Raw genomic sequence first — 13,280 nt, 5'->3', positions numbered from 1 at the left:
ATCGCCCAGCAGCAGAGGGGAAGTTGCTGAATGAGCCCCTAGATGCACAGAGCTAGTGATACCAGATATAGCGCAGTGACACCCCAACTGGAAAAACTTCAGGTGTTATTAAAATTGGCTAGTTCTCGCCGTGGCAGCAGCGGAAGGAAGACGTGAGGCCGACAGGAGGGGAGGAGTTCTGCCCGCCAGGCTGTGGCACCCTCTGCTCTGTCTCTGCTCCGCTCAGCCCGTGCTCAGTCCCTGGGCGGTTAGATTATTCCTTGCAGATAGCAATCAACTGGAAGGAAGTTGTGTGTCTAATTTGCATGAGATTATTTAAAACAAAAAAAAAAAGGTCTGCATTAGTCAGGGTGATGGTAAACAACGCAAAGAGATGCCTTTTATAATATAGCCCGTGCCTCAGCTTTCAGAGCCAAATATAATTCACTTACAATTGGCAGACTCCTTTATTATTCCTTTTAACCTTTTGGATTCTGCAAGGCCTCCTTCTAAGCTCTCCAGGGTTTCTCTCAGCGTGTCTGGGTGGCACCTGGAGGTGCCACATACGGTTTTGTGGCAGGAGGCCGGGGTGGTTCAGCACCAGGAGCCCAGGACTGGGTAGGTGACAGCTGTGTTCTGAGAGAGAGGACTGCTCCCGGCCCCCCCGGTCCCCCCTCAGCCCAGTCTCCAAAAGTCCGAGCTGGATTACCTGAGAGACTCACCTGTAGAGCCCTGAACCTGGTCAGTCTTCCCTAAGCTGGGGACAGGCCAGAAGAAGACGGCGCTGTGAGGCCTAGGCGCCGGCCTGGGAGAGGCCTTTGGATGTGGGGCGGGGGGCGCGTAGAATCTTGGAATGAGATGTGGTCACTCTACCCTTGTCACTCTGGTGGTATACAAAAAGTTGTCCAGGTGTCGCTCACAGGTAGGAGCTGGGGGTTAGGTGCTGGTGTTGTTTTGATACAGCCCAGAAACAGCATCCATGGGCTCTTACCTGTGGCTGGGGCGCCGCGTAGGGATGGGGGGAAAGAGGTTTAGTCCTTTTCTAAACCTCTTTCAAAAGATTGAAGACTTAAGGCTTACTTTCGCAGCCGGCCCTTCGGTGCTTTATAGCTGTGCTGCGGGGAGCCAGGAGGCTGGCGATGGAGAGCCCCGGGTTGTCTGTCCTCGGCAGCGCCGGGCCCTTAACTACGGTGCTTGGAGGCGGGTTTTTCATCCTCCTTGGGCCCAGTTTTTTTAATCTGTTAAATGAAGGCAATGACTGGGATAATGGTCCAGCTCTGAAATTATATTATTCAGTGAGGTCATTAAAATGTTTATTTTTTGAAGAGAAGAAAAATGATTCACTTTATGTAACTAAATCAAAATCCTGACTCTCCAGAGGTCTAGGGATATCAGAATTCCAGCCAATGTAAATTTAGAGCATCAGATGATAAGGTCTCTGAAAAACATGAGCTCGGGAGGATGTGCTGATGCCCTTTAAACCGCGGACTCGCTCGTGGGCTCGGCTGCAATAATGCAAGGAACATGTTTTATGAGGAAAGTAGGCTTTGTCAGAGCTCAGGGCCAGGGGGCAGAGCAGCGGGCAGGGGGTCCTGTCCCTTTCACCGGCTCCGGCTCTCAGGGCCGCAGCCCAGCCTGTAACTTACTGCATATTTCCCCAGCGTTAAACATTATCGTACTTGTTTATATTTGAAAGAGCCAAAAGGGAAAATGAGAATGCAACTGAATGCTCCTTTTGGGAAAATTACCCTCATTTGCAGCCAGCGGCTGACAAGGCACACGAACCACCAGGTTTATAAAATTCCGTGGTGACCTAGTGACCATCAGTTGTGCTGATGTCGCATGTGCCGCTCTCTTCTCTGATGGCTGACTGAGGACTGGTTAAAGCAGCGTTTTTCTGCTAGGACCCTGAAAGGGATTTCCCTTCCTGTTTAGGAGGAGACGTGTTCTCTGTTTCTCCCTGGCTCCTGTCTGTCCTGCCCCTGTTCTTGGGAGGTGAGATGACAGAACAACCCCCTTCGCAGCAAACTGGGGGATTTCAGAGGAGGGGGGTGCCTCATTTTGTCGCACACACTCAGATTTAGCCTTTGTTCTTTGGAGGTGCCAAGGGCCAGCACATGCCCCTCTCTGGCAGCCTTTCCACCTGCCCGTCAGTCTGCCAGGGCCTGGTGTGCCCAGAGCCGACCCTGCAGCGCTCAGCTTCACAGGGGCGTGGCCTGGCCTGGCCACCGGCCAGCGCCCCTGTGGGCGGGGCCGGGGCTACACCCCAAGTGCCCAGCACAGAGAGGAGAAGGGATTCAGGACCCTGGGTTTTTTGTTTTTGTTTTTAAATTGATTTGAGAGAGAGACAGACAGACAGACATCAGTTTGCTGTTCCACTCATTCATGTGTTCATTGGCTGATTTCTGTCAATGTCCTGAGTGGAGATCAAACCCACAACCCTGGTGTATCAGGACAATGCTCTGACCAACTGAGCTGCCTGACTGGGGTCTGGGGCCATTTAGAACAGTTCAGGCATTTTCCTAGGAAAGTTTGCAGGACAGTTGCAGCCCACTCCCGCCGGTGTGAGGCAGGGCCGTGCTGTGCTTTGGAGCAGCACTGTGCTGCATCTAGTAGCCCCTCGGTGCAGAGCGTGCGGCACCAGGCTTCAGAAGACGCTGACCCTCAGAACCTCCTGTGCTCCCTTCGCTGACCCCAGGGGCAGATACACCATGCTGTGGGCCTCTAATGAAGCGCTGCCCGCCAGATGTGGGAAGGCTCCTGGCTCTACTTTGAAAGCTCTGTGTTGCAGCTGGACTGGATATTGGGATTCCCGGAACAGCACGGGCTGGCCAGAGTGGTCTTTTGCAGACCAGCAGCGACCTCCCACCTGCCTTCCCCACCCTCAACAGCTAGAGCACGTTTACATGCACACCACTACTTCCGAGCTGGCCCCGTGGGAAAGCTCTTCTCACACCTGTGCCGCACGGTTGGTGCCCTTGCCCTCTTCCCACAGAGCCAACGGCCCCAGGCTGCTCAGAAAGCCTTCCAGCTGTGTGCCCCCTGGAAATGGGGTCTTCATGGGTCTTTCACGTGCCTGTTACTCCTCCGTGGGCAATTCCCCTCCACATGTTGTAGCCACTGCAGATGGCGCCCTGCTATTTCCTGATGTGCCGTGTGCAGTGTGGTTTAGAGTGGCAGGAAGATTTAAAAAAAAAAAAAAAAAAAGGGAAGAAAGAAAAACTAGCCAAAGGCGATATAGGCAGCCTGTGATAGGCTAGAGTAATAATCATCTGAAAGTTTGGGCCTGGCCTTGTTTTGATCTGTTTTCTTGTTTTATTTTCTTCTTTACATTCCATATCCCATTCATACTAATCACAGTCAGTCCTGATTTTTCTTTTTATTTCTGCATTTGTCATAAAATAAAGCAAATTATTCCCGTCTTTGGAAACGATCTAGACTAATTAGTCGTCTCACCCAATAATTAGTTTTTTGTTTCCCTGTCTGTTTTCATGCATTATTGTTAGTTTTTTCCCCTCTTTTTTTAACACCATTACAGATTAAAATGAGCCACATTTGCAGTTGATGGTATCTGTTTTCGGGGGAAGAATGGAGAATTGCAGTACGGAGCGACTTCAAAAGCAGCAATAAACTCAAGGATAAATTAAGGAAATTGAATGAGCCACATTTGGAAGCAGTGTGGAGGCTAATATTCTGTCGCTTAAGGTTAAATTGCAACTGAGAGAGGTTCCAGAGAATCCGAAATCGGGAGGCGGCTTCCCAGGATGCCAAGCATCCTGTGGCTCAGCGGGCCTTTTCCCAATGAAGCTTCCGTGGCAGTGGCCGTGGACAGCGGCGGAGGCATGCACTCACCTGCGGCCATGTGCTCTTCTCCTGCAGGGCTGACAGATGAAGAGATCGACGTGGCGTTCCAGCAGTCGGGCACGGCAGCGGAGGAGCCTCCGTCCTTGGGCCCCGCCACACAGGTGGTTCCCGTCCAGCCCCCTCACCTCATTTCTCAGCCATACAGTAAGTCACCCGCCCCACTGCCTGTGTTCACCTTGATCGGGATTCAGAACAGTGGCCAAGAGCAGCGCCCCCGGCCCCCTGGCCTCAGCTAGCGGGGAAGCACTGGGAAGAGTAGCTCTGGGTTATTTCCAGAAGAATGTGACACACCCAAGTCTTCTTCTAGACAGACTTTGAAGTGTGTGACAAAGGCTGAAGAAGAGACGAGAATAAATGAGTTTATTAATGTGTTGTGTCAGGTATTGTAGTTACAAGCAAGAATCTATGAAAGTACCAGTTTCCCTTCTCTTATAGCGGTGCTTTTGCACGTTACTACGGCGTCACTAAGACGAACGACCATGAACTTTGGATTCATGAGTGCATTTTTGTTTGCTTGCTGAAATAACTTGCCTCCTAGTTTTATTTTTAAAGTTAATGTTAGTAGATTGAGACGCCCCCTCCCGCCCTGCTGCCCTGTCCGGGCTGCACCATGTGTGTTTCTGTGGTGGCAGTGCTGGTGCCTTTCAGATGACGTGTAAAGGCCCTTTGGAATGTCGTGTGTAATTATTACACGAGACCATGGCCCGCAGGAGGTTTTCTTGTTTTTAAATAAGAGCTGCTTTAGGACTCACGGTTCTGCACACTAGTAATAAATTTATACCTCCAAAATACAGCCAGGACCCCTTCTTTAAATCACTTTTACAAAATCTAAAAAGGTCAAAATGGACCCCAAAGCAATGGAAAATAGCTCGGTTTTGATGTCTTTAACTCATCCTTGGATCAGTTGTCTTTCAAAATGCCGTTTCTTTAATTGTCTATCTCAGCTGTATTTTTTCAAAACATGATTTAAAACAGTGTTAGATACCAGAGTTTTAAAGGGGGTGAGTCAAAATGCCACACTGGTTTTAACATCCCCACGCGACTGGGGGTCCCCTCTGGCCCCCTTTGCTGCCCTCCGCCCCAGCCCGGCCGCAGCAGGAGGCGCAGCCGCCGGAGGCCGGCAGGCTCCAGGCCGGGGCGCAGAGCCCGCGCTGTGTGCCCCAGGTCTCGGTTGGATGCCTGTTTTCCTCCGGCTTCTGGATGAGGCTGGCAGGGTGAGGCCAAAGAGCACACCTGCACTTTGCTGTCCTCCATGGTTGCCCTGTCTGATAAGTCACCGACATGGCGTGACCTCTGAGACCAGCAGAACGGGGCTCCGTGGTGACCCCCGCGTGGAGGCTCTGAGTCAGCTGCAGCTACTTGTCAGCCTGGGACTCCTCCCCCTTCCCGGCCAGCATTCTCCCCTCCACTGTGCTTGCTGTGGGTCACTAACTGTGTGTTTCCTTTTAACCAAAGGCCGGTTCTCCGCACGTTTTCTTTAGTTGTGTCCCTGGCCCAGTCGTTGAATGGGATTTGTTGAGGACGGGCAGCGTCAGCTGGGGTGCAGAAGTTTCTGAGACGCACATCTGTTCTATTCCAGCTGTTTCCTCTATGGCTTAATACCAAACAGGTCCCTCAGCGACACAAAAACTCCTTGCTCAGAACAGAGTGTTCTGGCTGGTCCCAGGGCTGGCCTGAGACATCACGCGTTCGCCTCCCCTGAGTCGGCAGAGAGGGTTAAACTGCTCGTCTTTCCCAAAGAGGCGAACGCTTGTGGTGGGAGGGGCTGTTCAGCCATTTAAATCATCCTCTGTCCAGATCTCTCTGAGAAAAAGCATTACCCGGTTAGGTATTTAGGTAGGAGTATTTTTAAGAGTCTCCCAGCCCTAAAAATAAAATACATCTTCTTAGAGACAGACTCCTTGCGGCGCTGACGCTAGTATAAAAACAATGGTAATGGCAGTTTTAAACACCTGCAGTTTTTAGTTGTCGCCGGTGAGTGTCATTCTTCTTGTGCCGCTGCCCGCTCCCTTCAGCTCTGGGCTGGCTTTACCTCTTCGCTTCTGTACTTTTGCCAAGAGGTGTCAAAACCGCTCCAAAAAAAAAAAAGCTTGATTTTGATTAATATAGAGAAAGAAGACTTTGCCTGACTGATAATAAAACTGATAAATGACATTTGAATTACTTGTAGCGGTAATTTATTACATAAAATATCTTTTATTTGACATGCGATTAGTTGCTGGAAGCATCACTCAACCTGACGAGTTTAAACACGCTCTGAAATGAACCCCAGTAAAACCAGGGCTGTCTGCGCTGGCGTTATGAAATGCACTAATCCTGGAGTGAGGGAAAACTCTGACTTTAAATATTTAAATGATTAATTGGGTTTATATATTTTTTTTACCTTTCTAACCCCCTTAATTACAAGCAAACTCAGGGGAGTTTCTGAACTAGGTGTGCAATCTGCGTGCTTATCGCTGAGGCATTGTGTGTGTCCCGGCGGGATTTATGGCCTCCGTTCCTGCGTGTTCCTGCCGGCGTCGCATCTGGAGCTCAGGCAGCCCTTCCCTTCTCGTGTCTTGACTTTTTAAGGACATCCTCTCTCTGAGCCCAAGTCCAGAAAGCGGGATTTTCTGGGCTCAGCCCCAGATGCTCCTGTCTTGGGGAAAGGTAGCTCTTCCCGAGCCGTGGCGGGGAGCCCGGTGCTCCTGGATTGTCACCTCTGGGCTTGCCGCGCGTCCTGCTGGGGCTGGGTGTCCCCCTCGGTGCCGCTTTTGACATCCCTGCTCTTCAGTGAATATGGTTGGACTTGAGATGTTAGTAAATGCCGGTGTCCACACATAGAACATGGAACCTACCAGAATGTTCAATTCATCCGTGTTATTAAGCACCTGCTGTATGCTCAGAACAGTGTGGCAGGATTCGAAACATGGTCTTTAAGACTCTTACAGGCTCTCAGGGGCAGAGAAGATAAACTCTTAAGAAACAGATAATAATATAAGACATTGTACTTTAATGCCAAAATTATACAGACAAGAAAATTCCACAAGAATAGAGAAAAGAGAAAAATTAATGTGGGCGAGAGATGTCAGAGGAGGCTTTGTGAAGGTGGCAGGAGGTTGCTGGGGAAGGTTGGCGTCCCCTGGTGTGAGGATAAACCGCTGTAGTCAGGGCTCAGAAGGAAGTCTGGTGGGAGTCAGGAAAGGCCAGGCCGGAATTCGAGAGGAAAGTGGACATTCTGTGCCTCTCGTTCTGGTTTCTTCTTGCCCGACTTTGAAGCAGGAATCAGCACCTCGTATGTGTGGCGCCCAGCACAGTCCCGAACGGAAAGTCCTGATAAATGCTTTTGATTGATTCGTTCCAAGCTGGCTTTTCTTCTTTCCTCCCAGAGAGACAAGTAGCAAGGTAGCTTTGAGATACAGGCAGGGCCAGTGTGAATTTTGTAGGATAATAGTTTTTCCTTAGGCCTTTCAAAGACTGACCTACAGCTTCAGTTGCCTCTTAAAGTAGGATATAAATGTTTGAGGTTGGGAAAAGGTTTTGACATTTCATAGAAAGCATGAGAGAGAAAGTATGTTCTTTCTCTGTTGGCTTCTCTTACAGCCCATCTAGTCTTGGGGCACACGCTTACCCTTCATTTTCTTAATTCGCGGAGCGGGCACGCATCACTGAGGGCCAGTTGCGTGCCCAGCACTGTGCTGGGTCCTGCGGTGGAAGGGTGAGCGCGTCCTAGCTAGTCGCTCTCTCCAGCTGCTCCTGTCTGGCAGGAAAGGCGGTTCAGTGACGCAGGCAAGGTGAGCTCAGCTCAGGTGAGGGCAGGCAAAGGGCGGCAGGAGGCGTTTCTCGGACCTGGGGGAGGACTGGTTCAGTGATGCAACAGGATGGACGAGAGCCTCCTGGCCGAGGCATGTGGGCATAAAGCCAGGTGACGCTCAGGGCAGCCAAGGCGGGGACAAGGGTGTCAGAGACGACCCGAGAGGGAGGTGGCAGCCAGGTCATCCCCTGCTGGAGTCCGAAGTACAGCTTCTACTTTGAAGTGCATCCTCTGACTATTTTTGAGCAGTATTATCTGTGTGACTGTATTATTCTTAGGCTAATATTAAATGTCCTGTATCGTTGGAGCAGATACTGCAGGGGAGTAAGGGGACATCCTGGGAGAGTGTTGGTGAGGTGAGCCCGACGCTCTGCCTGCCAGCTCGAGGCCATTCTTCCAGGTGGGGCGGCTGCAGCCCCCGCAGGAATCTCTGAGGTGCCCCTGTGCGGCGGGATGGACGTCCCCCTTGGCGCGGTCAGCACCGCGCTCACCATGGCACTCTCGACTGTTTAGTCACTGGCTCCCCTGTTAAAGTGGGAGTTCCTTGAGCTCAGAGGCTTTTTTTATTTTTTATTTTTACCTGACCTGGGGCTCTGTCTTAGCAGGTGTTCTAGAGATACCTGTTGAGTGGACACATGGTGGTGGAAATGTGCTTCAGATTGAAAGGCTGTCTGGTAATACCATCCACTCAGGGCGGCCCCAGGAGCCCGTCCGTCAGGCCTGCCGTGTGCTTGGCTGCGCAGGCTGTGGAATTAGAGGACTGGCCTTGCCACTGGTCAGCGTGGAGGGCAGCCCAGGGCTTAGGGAGGCCCAGTGAAGACCGGCCCATGCCATCGTGTCTGCTGTGGCTGGTGAGAGCTTTTGGAACTTTGCCAGCAAAGGAAACCCCCAGGCACTGGTCTCAGAGGAGGCAGGCCTGATGGAGGAGGCAGGGCTTGACCTGGGCTCTGAGGGTCAGGAGGCGGCGGCTGGACCTTCAGCAGACGGGAGCACATCCCGTGGGGCGGCAGCGCAGGCCTGGGGCCAGGGCGGCGTGCCCACCGGCAACGAAGTGGGCAGCCCCCTCTGTTTCTCTTGCTCTCTCCCACTTCCCTCTCTGCCAGTCACACAAATCTCACTGTGTTACAAAAAAGTTACTGGTTTATATAGGAGAAAAATATTTTCCTAACTTTGAGGAAATAGTACTTTTTTTCTTCTGTCCATGTGACTGGCCTAGAATAGCGGTTTTCCAGGGGCCGCCGCCTGTCCGCTGTGTTGGCTGTGTGGGTGCCAACTAACGGCATCGGTGGATGTCGATGCGGGCAAGCGGCACACGAAAGAACTGAGCGACAAGCCTTTCCTCCGGCCTCTCTGGCGGTGAGAGGTCTTTCCAGGGCACGGTGGCCAGGGCTGTGGCCTGGCCCACAGCACGGCCTGCGTTAGCTTATGCGATTACGCAGCAAGTAACAGAAACCCCCCCGAAACAAAAGCGGCCTCGGCAAGGGAGAAGAAACACCTCTCCGTTAGGTAAGTGCAGGTCTAGGCCCTGCACCTCGGACCCAGTTCTTCTCTTTGCTCTGCATCCCTGACACCTGGCAGTGTGACCGCCCCAGCTCCCACTGTCCCCTCTGCTGTCAAGCCAGCAGGAATGGGGGCAAGAAAGGGCGAGCCCCCTTCTAAGGACACTTCCACTGTCTCTCCTTTGGCTGGAGCTCAGCCACATGGCCACGCCTGCCTACAAGGGAGGCTGAGAAACGCGATCCTAGTACTGGTGGGATGTGCTCCCAGCTTCTCATGTCTCGTAGGAAGTTTGAGTGAGAATAAACGCTAAATTCAGCAAAATGGCTGCCTCTGGGTGGAGAGGAAGCATGGCTGGCCTCAGTGACATTTGCGCGGTTTTACCTGGTAAGGTAGATGGGTCTAGGACCGCTAATTTTATCATCATGCCTCGTAACTTACATAAATGTTACATTCTTTTGTATGTTTCAGATATTACAGGATGAATGTTTAAAAGTTTAATTAGAATTCATAGATCTTGCCTTTTTCCCTTTTTCGTAAATCTTTACCTGAGGGTTGATTTTTAGAGAGAAAGGAAGAGGGGGAGAGAGAGACATTGATGTGAGAAAGAAACATCAGTTGGTTGCCTCCCTCATGCGCCCTGACGGGGATCGAACCCGCAGCTTTTTGGTGCATGGTGTAATGCCCCAGCCACCTGTACCGCCTGGCCGGGGTGCTTTTTCCCCTTGGTCTCAGCTGCTAACTGAGCAGAGAGGGAACTTAGAATCTACCCTGCTGGGTATTGTTCTCCATCACTGCTGTCTCCCTTTAGCCCCCTTTTTAAAAAAGTTCTGCACATACATATATTTTTAAAGTCAGCTTTATTGAGGTATAATTTCCATAAAATAAAATGCACCGATTTTAATTCTACAACTTGAGGTTTGACAAGCATGCACTCCTATGTAGCTGTCCCCACACTGTGAAATGTTGCCAGTACCCCAGAATGTTCCCTTGTGCCCCGTCCCCAGCCAGCCCCAGCCCACCCCGACTCCAGGGCAGCCTCTGATCTGTGTTCTGCTGCTTCTGAGTAGACTTATCTTCCCTAGAATTTGATAGAAATGGAATCATACAGTATGCACTCGTTCGTGTCTGGCTTCTTTCGCTCAGCATAATGTTTTTGAGATTCGTCCAAGCTGTGTGGATCAGAAGTCTCTTCCTTTTTATTACTGAGTGGTATTGCATGGTGTGGGCGCACTGCGGTTTGTTTATCCATTCGCCAGCTGATGGGCTCTGGGCTGTTTCCAGCTTAGAGCTATTACGAGTAAAACTCTTGTGAATCTTCGCGTACAAATCTTTGTATGTTTTTTCTCTCTTCAGTGAATGCCTAGGATTGCAATTGCAGGGTCATATGTTAAGTGTAAGTTTAACTTTTTTAAAAAATTAAAAAAGTTAATTGGTATGAGAGGCAGAGAGACAGAAAGAAACATCATTTTGTTGTTCACCCATTTTTGCATTTATCAGTTGATTCTTGTATGTGGCCTGACCTGGGATTGAACCCGCAGCCTCGGTGTATCGGAACAACACTCTAACCAGCTCAGCTACCCTGCCAGGGCAATTTTTTGCCCATTTTTAATTTCCTTCTTATTATTGAGTTGGAAGAGTTCTTTAAGTAGCCTGGATTCAAGTTCTTAAGAAATATAGGTATTGTTAGTATTTCCTCCCAGTCTATGGCTTTTTCCCACCTTAGCATTGCCTTTTGAAAAGCAAAAGATTTTAAATTTGAAGACATCTATTTATCCTTTTGTTGTTGCTGTTTTTGTGGGGTTTTTGGGTTTTTGTTTTTGTTTTTTTTTAGATTTTATGGGTTTTATGTCCTAAGAAGCCTTTGCTCACCCCAAGGTTGGAAAGATTTTCTCCTATGTTTTCTTCTAGAAGTTTTATAGAGTTTGCTTTTATGTTGAGATCTGTGCTTCACTCTCAGTTATTTTTGCACGTGGTATAAGGTGAAGGTCAGGGTTTACTTTTCCCTGTGTGGATATGCACTTGTGCCAGCACCATATGTTCAAAAGGTTATCTTAGTCTTATCGAATTACATGTCTCTTTAGTAAAACCCATTTGTCTGTATATGCATGGGCCTGGGCCTAGGCCTAGACTGTTTAAAAAATTTATTCTTTTAAACAAAGCTATTGGAGTATATTTTACATATCATAAAACTCACCCATTTCAAGCGTACAGTTCAATGATTTTTAGTAACTTTATTAAGTGGTGCAGCTGTAAATCAGTTGCAGAGCGTTTGTAGCCCCTGGACGAGCTCCTCTGTGCCCATTTTCCTGTTACTCTCATCCCTGGCCCCAGACAACCACCAGCCTGTCGCTGGAACGTTACCTTTCCCAGACATTCCACATAATGGAATCGCGCTCTGCGTGGTCCCCGTGGCCTGCCGCCCTTCACAAGCCTCGCGTTCTTGAGCTCCGCCCGTGCTGCAGTGTGCGGCGGCTCGTCCTCGCACCGTGTGGGCGTGCCGCTCTCTGTCTCAGCTGCCGGCTGGTGGAAGTGGAACCATGCCACCTGTAGTCTTTGGTGTCGGGTTTCTTTACCATCATGCCTGCATACGTACAGGACCAGGTAGGAAATAAGTGTAGGCTTTGTGAGTGACACATGTTTCTAGCATGCCCCGCCCCCACCATCGCTTGTGTGGATACAGCAGTTTGTTTATTCATTGATCAGGTTCCATTTTGGGGGTCACTATGAACAATGCTGCCATGAGCATACAGTCTTTATACACAGATACACTTTCCTGTCTCTTAGGTAAATGTCTGGGGGTAGAGTGCTTTAGTCACACCTTAGCTGTATGTTTCACTGTGTAAGAAACTGTCAAACCATTTTCCATAATGGTTGCACTATTTTGCATTTCCAGAGGCAAAAAATGCATGAGTGTTTCAGTGGTTCCTCATCCCTGGCAACACTTGATATTCTCAGTTGTTACCTCTCTGATGTGTATGTTACAGAATCACATTGTCCTTTTAATATTTCCCTAATGATTGATGATGTCTAGCATATTTTCATGTGCTTATTGGCCATTTGTATAGCTTTTGTGAAATACCTCTTCCAGTCTCTTGCCCATTTTCAAAATCACCTTGTTTTTTAAATTAATTGCAACAACTATTTGCAAGGTCTCTTCAGAAGGTATCTAGCCATGTAGTATGAAAAATAGAGATTTATTGAATAAGATACAAGATACAAGAAACACTGTACCGAGAACAATGACACCTCAGTCCCCTTCAAAGCAGGCACCTTGGGACCTCACACAGTTCTCCCAGTCACCATCATCTGCCCCGTTGTATTTTCCTGAATCTCAGCAACAGCCTGAAATCGCTTCCCTTTCAAAGGTGATTTTAGTTTTGGGAAAAGAAGTCACAGGGCGTCACATCTGGGCTGTAGAGAAGCTGAGTCACCTGGGGGATTTTGTTTCTCCAGAAACCTCTGCATGAGACATGATGCACGAGAAGGTGCATTGTCATGATGAAGCTGCCAATCACCAGTTGCCCACAGCCATGACCTGCATCACCTGAATAATTTCTGTGGAAGAATGTTCAAGTGTAATGTAAAATTTGATGCAGATTCATTGCTCTACTCCCTCAGTCATTCTGAGTGTGATGACCACACAGTGCACATGCTCATTCAGTGGTGTCTGCCGCCCCCACTGACTAGTACGGTGAAGTCATCCTTGTTCACACATGCACATTCCAGTCCCCTCCTCTTGGCTGCCAGGTTACATCGATGTCATGCCAACCCTTCTCGTTCTATTAACAATGGTTGAACTTTTTCCAAACAAACTCCTTATATATTATGTTTACAAGTCCCTTATCAAATGCATGCTTTGCAGATATTTTCTCCCAGCCTACGGCTTGCCTTTTCATTTTCTGGATAGTGCCTTTTGGAAAGCAAAAGTTTAAAATTTTGATGAAGTCCATTTTTATCAATAGTTTTCCTTTTATGGTTTATGCTTTTTTGTATCTAAACATGTCTTTGCCTACCCCAAGGTTGCAAAGATCTTTTTCTGTTTTCTTAAAGAAACTGTATAGTTTTTGCTTTTTTGTGAAAGTGTGAGGTCCATTCTGAGTTAATTCTCGTGTGTATGGCGAGGGTTGAGGTCCAGCTTCCCCCT

At 49.2% G+C, this 13,280-nt stretch overlaps 1 protein-coding gene across 2 annotated transcripts in view; it reads left to right on the top strand.

The window, feature by feature from the left end:
* The window catches only part of PEX14 (peroxisomal biogenesis factor 14), a 130,455-nt gene that overhangs the window by 101,427 nt on the left and 15,748 nt on the right, over positions 1-13,280 (top strand). For both annotated transcript variants that reach the window (XM_054579761.1, XM_054579760.1), the window contains exon 4: positions 3,859-3,987. In XM_054579761.1, coding sequence (XP_054435736.1) covers positions 3,859-3,987 — 129 coding nt within the window. The remainder of the gene's footprint in view (positions 1-3,858; positions 3,988-13,280) is intronic.

The sequence above is a fragment of the Pteronotus mesoamericanus genome, unplaced genomic scaffold (assembly GCF_021234165.1).
Source record: "Pteronotus mesoamericanus isolate MK-2021 breed Mesoamerican mustached bat unplaced genomic scaffold, CSHL_Meso_final contig_557, whole genome shotgun sequence".
NCBI classification, from domain to species: Eukaryota; Metazoa; Chordata; class Mammalia; order Chiroptera; family Mormoopidae; genus Pteronotus; species Pteronotus mesoamericanus.
This window is presented reverse-complemented; position numbering and strand designations above follow the sequence as displayed.